General features: G+C 46.1%; 1 protein-coding gene across 1 annotated transcript; it reads left to right on the top strand.

The window, feature by feature from the left end:
- Positions 1 to 650: 650 nt before the first annotated feature.
- Positions 651 to 2,739, top strand: LRRTM3 (leucine rich repeat transmembrane neuronal 3). The gene is made up of 2 exons (XM_015423429.1): positions 651 to 804; positions 1,199 to 2,739. Exons 1-2 carry the CDS (start codon positions 801 to 803, stop codon positions 2,737 to 2,739), a joined length of 1,545 nt encoding a protein of 514 aa, XP_015278915.1. The 5' UTR covers positions 651 to 800.
- The last annotated feature ends 961 nt before the right edge of the window (positions 2,740 to 3,700 follow it).

The following is a 3,700-nucleotide window of genomic DNA, read 5'->3' as shown; positions in this document are numbered from 1 at the left end:
TTGAAAGGCTTTGTTAAATGACTCAAAAGGAAGAAAGGGGGGGAGGGAGGCTAAACGACGAGGGAAATTTCCAACCATTCCACCAGTGTACACGGAGGCTTGACCAGTCAGTTCCTATTTAGTCACTCAGAACAACCACTCGTTTCCCAACACAGAGCTTACTCATTTGCAAGATTTTTTTTCTGCACATGCCCATAATATTCTTCACCACTGGGGGCAGCTTTACATAAGACTGCATTCACTGAAACCAAAGCAACAGTCAGTCGGAGGAGCTTTCAGAATGACAGTACGCAGAAGTGAACAGTGCTTGTTCATTGTACAGGGTCATCCCGGCTCCTGTGCTCCAACGCAGCTTCCCTAGCTGGATCGGGGGGCTCACAATGCGAACTGCTGCCCAATGGAATACAGACAGATGAATCCAGAGCCCTGAGCACCGCTCTGGGGGAGGGAGATTCATCATGCTTTGCCCAAGGAGATTGTAAAGAAGCCAGGGTTTTTTCCCCCTCTCTCTTCAATGTAAAAGATGCAAAAAGGCACCATCCATGAAGATCCTATTACCTAGGAAGAACTTGACATTCTGCTGCAAAAGCCGTGCTGGGATTTATTTATTCTGGGAGGATTCTGTGTGGCTGGCAAAGAATAATGTTCCGAAATCGGTCCATCTCCCAAGGGGTCCAATTTTTCTTCCTGGGTGTCAGCAAGCCCTGACTCACCACAGAGCAGCTGACAGGGGCTGTCATGCTTGTGGCACCCTAAGCAAAAGCAAAAGACCTGAGGACGACCTTTGAACACCACAAAGGATGGGTATGTTTTCCATTTTCATTCATTCCTAGTTGCCCGACAGTAGCAGCCTCTGCACCGACTCTGTATTAATGACCCTATAGATTTGCTTCCAGACAAGCTATGACTCGAATTAAATTACCTGGGGACTGTATGTGAATCTAAGAAGCTCTAATATGTGTAGGGGAGATTTCTTTTTTCCTTTATTAAAATTGTCGGGGGGGGGGAGATAAAACAGGTTGTAAAGTGTTCATTTTTGGGGGGGGAGAGATAAAACAGGTTGCAAAGTATTCATCCTACTTCGGGGGGGAGGGGGGTTCCTGATGATGCATTTAAGCTGCAGTTTCAAGCATGAATGAAAACAGATCTGGATTGTTTCTTGGGGGGGATAACTTTTCTAAGTTGTTTTTATTTTCAGGTTTCAATGTATTTAGGCTACTGAGCGGATCAGCTGTAGCCCTGGTAATAGCCCCTACTGTATTACTGACAATGCTTTCATCTGCTGAACGAGGATGCCCTAAAGGCTGTAGGTGTGAAGGCAAAATGGTCTATTGCGAATCCCAGAAATTACAGGAGATACCCTCAAGTATATCAGCTGGTTGTTTAGGTTTGTCCCTGCGATACAACAGCCTCCAGAAACTAAAATACAATCAGTTTAAAGGTCTTAATCAACTCACCTGGCTCTATCTAGACCATAACCACATCAGCACCATTGACGAAAATGCTTTCAATGGAATACGCAGGCTCAAAGAGTTGATTCTGAGTTCCAACCGAATTGCCTATTTTCTTAATAACACCTTCCGACCTGTAACGAACCTCCGGAACTTGGATCTCTCCTATAATCAGCTGCAGTCCCTGGGATCAGAACAGTTCAGGGGCTTAAGGAAACTGCTGAGTTTACATTTGCGGTCTAATTCCCTGAGAACAATCCCCGTGCGGATTTTTCAGGACTGTAGGAACCTTGAACTGTTGGACCTGGGCTACAACAGGATCCGAAGCTTAGCAAGGAACGTCTTTGCAGGCATGATCAGGCTGAAGGAGCTTCACCTGGAGCACAATCAGTTTTCTAAGCTTAACTTGGCACTTTTCCCAAGGCTCATCAGCCTTCAGAACCTTTATTTACAGTGGAATAAAATCAGTGTTATAGGGCAAACAATGTCCTGGACTTGGAGCTCGTTACAAAGGCTTGATTTATCTGGCAATGAAATAGAAGCTTTCAGCGGACCTAGCGTTTTCCAGTGTGTGCCCAATTTACAGCGCCTCAACCTGGATTCCAACAAGCTCACATTTATCGGGCAAGAGATTTTGGATTCTTGGATATCTCTCAACGACATCAGCCTTGCTGGGAATATATGGGAATGCAGCAGAAACATTTGCTCCTTAGTAAACTGGCTCAAAAGTTTTAAAGGGCTGAGGGAAAATACAATTATCTGTGCCAGCCCCAAGGAGCTGCAAGGGGTGAACGTTATTGACGCAGTGAAAAACTACAGCATCTGTGGCAGAAGTACGACGGAGAGGTTCGATCTGCCACGAGCTGCTCTCCCCAAGCCAACCTTTAAACCCAAAGTGATCAGGCCTAAGCATGACAGCCAGCCCCCTCTGCCCCCCACTGCTGGGTCCACTGAAGCCAGCTCGGAGCCCGAGCACGACACAGAACACATCTCCTTCCATAAAATCATCGCGGGAAGCGTGGCCCTTTTCCTGTCGGTGCTTGTGATCCTCCTGGTGATCTACGTCTCGTGGAAGCGTTACCCGGCCAGCATGAAGCAGCTGCAGCAGCGCTCTCTCATGCGGAGGCACAGGAAAAAGAAGCGGCAGTCCCTGAAGCAGATGACTCCAACCACACAGGAATTTTATGTCGATTATAAGCCAACCAACGCCGAGACCAGTGAAATGCTGTTGAATGGAACGGGACCCTGCACGTATAGCAAATCAGGCTCCAGGGAATGTGAGGTATGAGGCATTGTGATTCATTTTTTAAAAGAGATTTTTAAAAGCTGGGTATTAATGGCACAGTGTTGAACTGGAGTGATAAAAAGGGAGCTTTTATCTTTCACGTTTCTGACGCAACACTCTCTGATCTCTTTTGCCACATAATGTTGGCCTTTAAAAAAAATCTTTCCTCCATTAATTCACTGAATGGGGGGAGGTTATGAATATAAAATTAGCAGAATACCTGTTGTACAGCCTCTTTACTGAATGCATTCCTTTGGTTGGTTGGTTTCTTTTAAGTAGAAAACTTCTTTCATGGTTAATGACATTTATCTGCAGTGTTGATTTCTGTCATGCAGGATGCAGGTCATCATTAAGTGTGGCTTCTCCAGAAACAAAGAGTGGTAGTGACAGCTCTTAAGCAGCAAGTGTTCTGAAATACACTGTGCCTCATGGGACGTGTTAAATCAGCCAGGTGCCGTAGTGCCATATACATTCCAAAGCTGGCTCTGGTTTCTAGATGGTGCAGAAACAACCCTGAAAGTATGGCTGATTCCTCTTCAGCGCAAGCCAGCCGTCTTAAAGCAACATCCTGAACTTCTGGGTGTGTGTGTGTGTGGGGGGAATCACTTGCCTAATGAGGGGGGTGGGTGGGAATCACCGCTTGAATAAGGACTAGAAAGAGGGGTGGGTGGGACAGAATGGGATTCACTGCACTGTGTTGACACCACAATAGAGTTGTAGAGCTGATATGTCCTAATTGAAACCTGTTCATGTGGTTCCGTACAAAAGATGCCAGTGTTTCCCCCTCCTCACAGCCAGTTGCCTTTCAGAAAGCAGTCAAAAGGCATTCATTAAACGAGGAACCCAAATTCCTTATTGATGCAATTGGAGTAGCTGAGATGTAGAGTTTACAAAAGGCAAACCCCACTTCCTGCTCGGGTGCTCATTAGAAATTCCGCGTCCAGCCGCGTCAGACATTAATGTG

The sequence above is a fragment of the Gekko japonicus genome, unplaced genomic scaffold, assembly GCF_001447785.1.
Source record: "Gekko japonicus isolate JY-2015 unplaced genomic scaffold, Gekko_japonicus_V1.1 scaffold2145, whole genome shotgun sequence".
In the NCBI taxonomy this organism is placed as follows: domain Eukaryota; kingdom Metazoa; phylum Chordata; class Lepidosauria; order Squamata; family Gekkonidae; genus Gekko; species Gekko japonicus.
The sequence above is the reverse complement of the archived record's forward strand: the minus strand, read 5'-3'. Positions and strand labels throughout refer to the sequence as shown.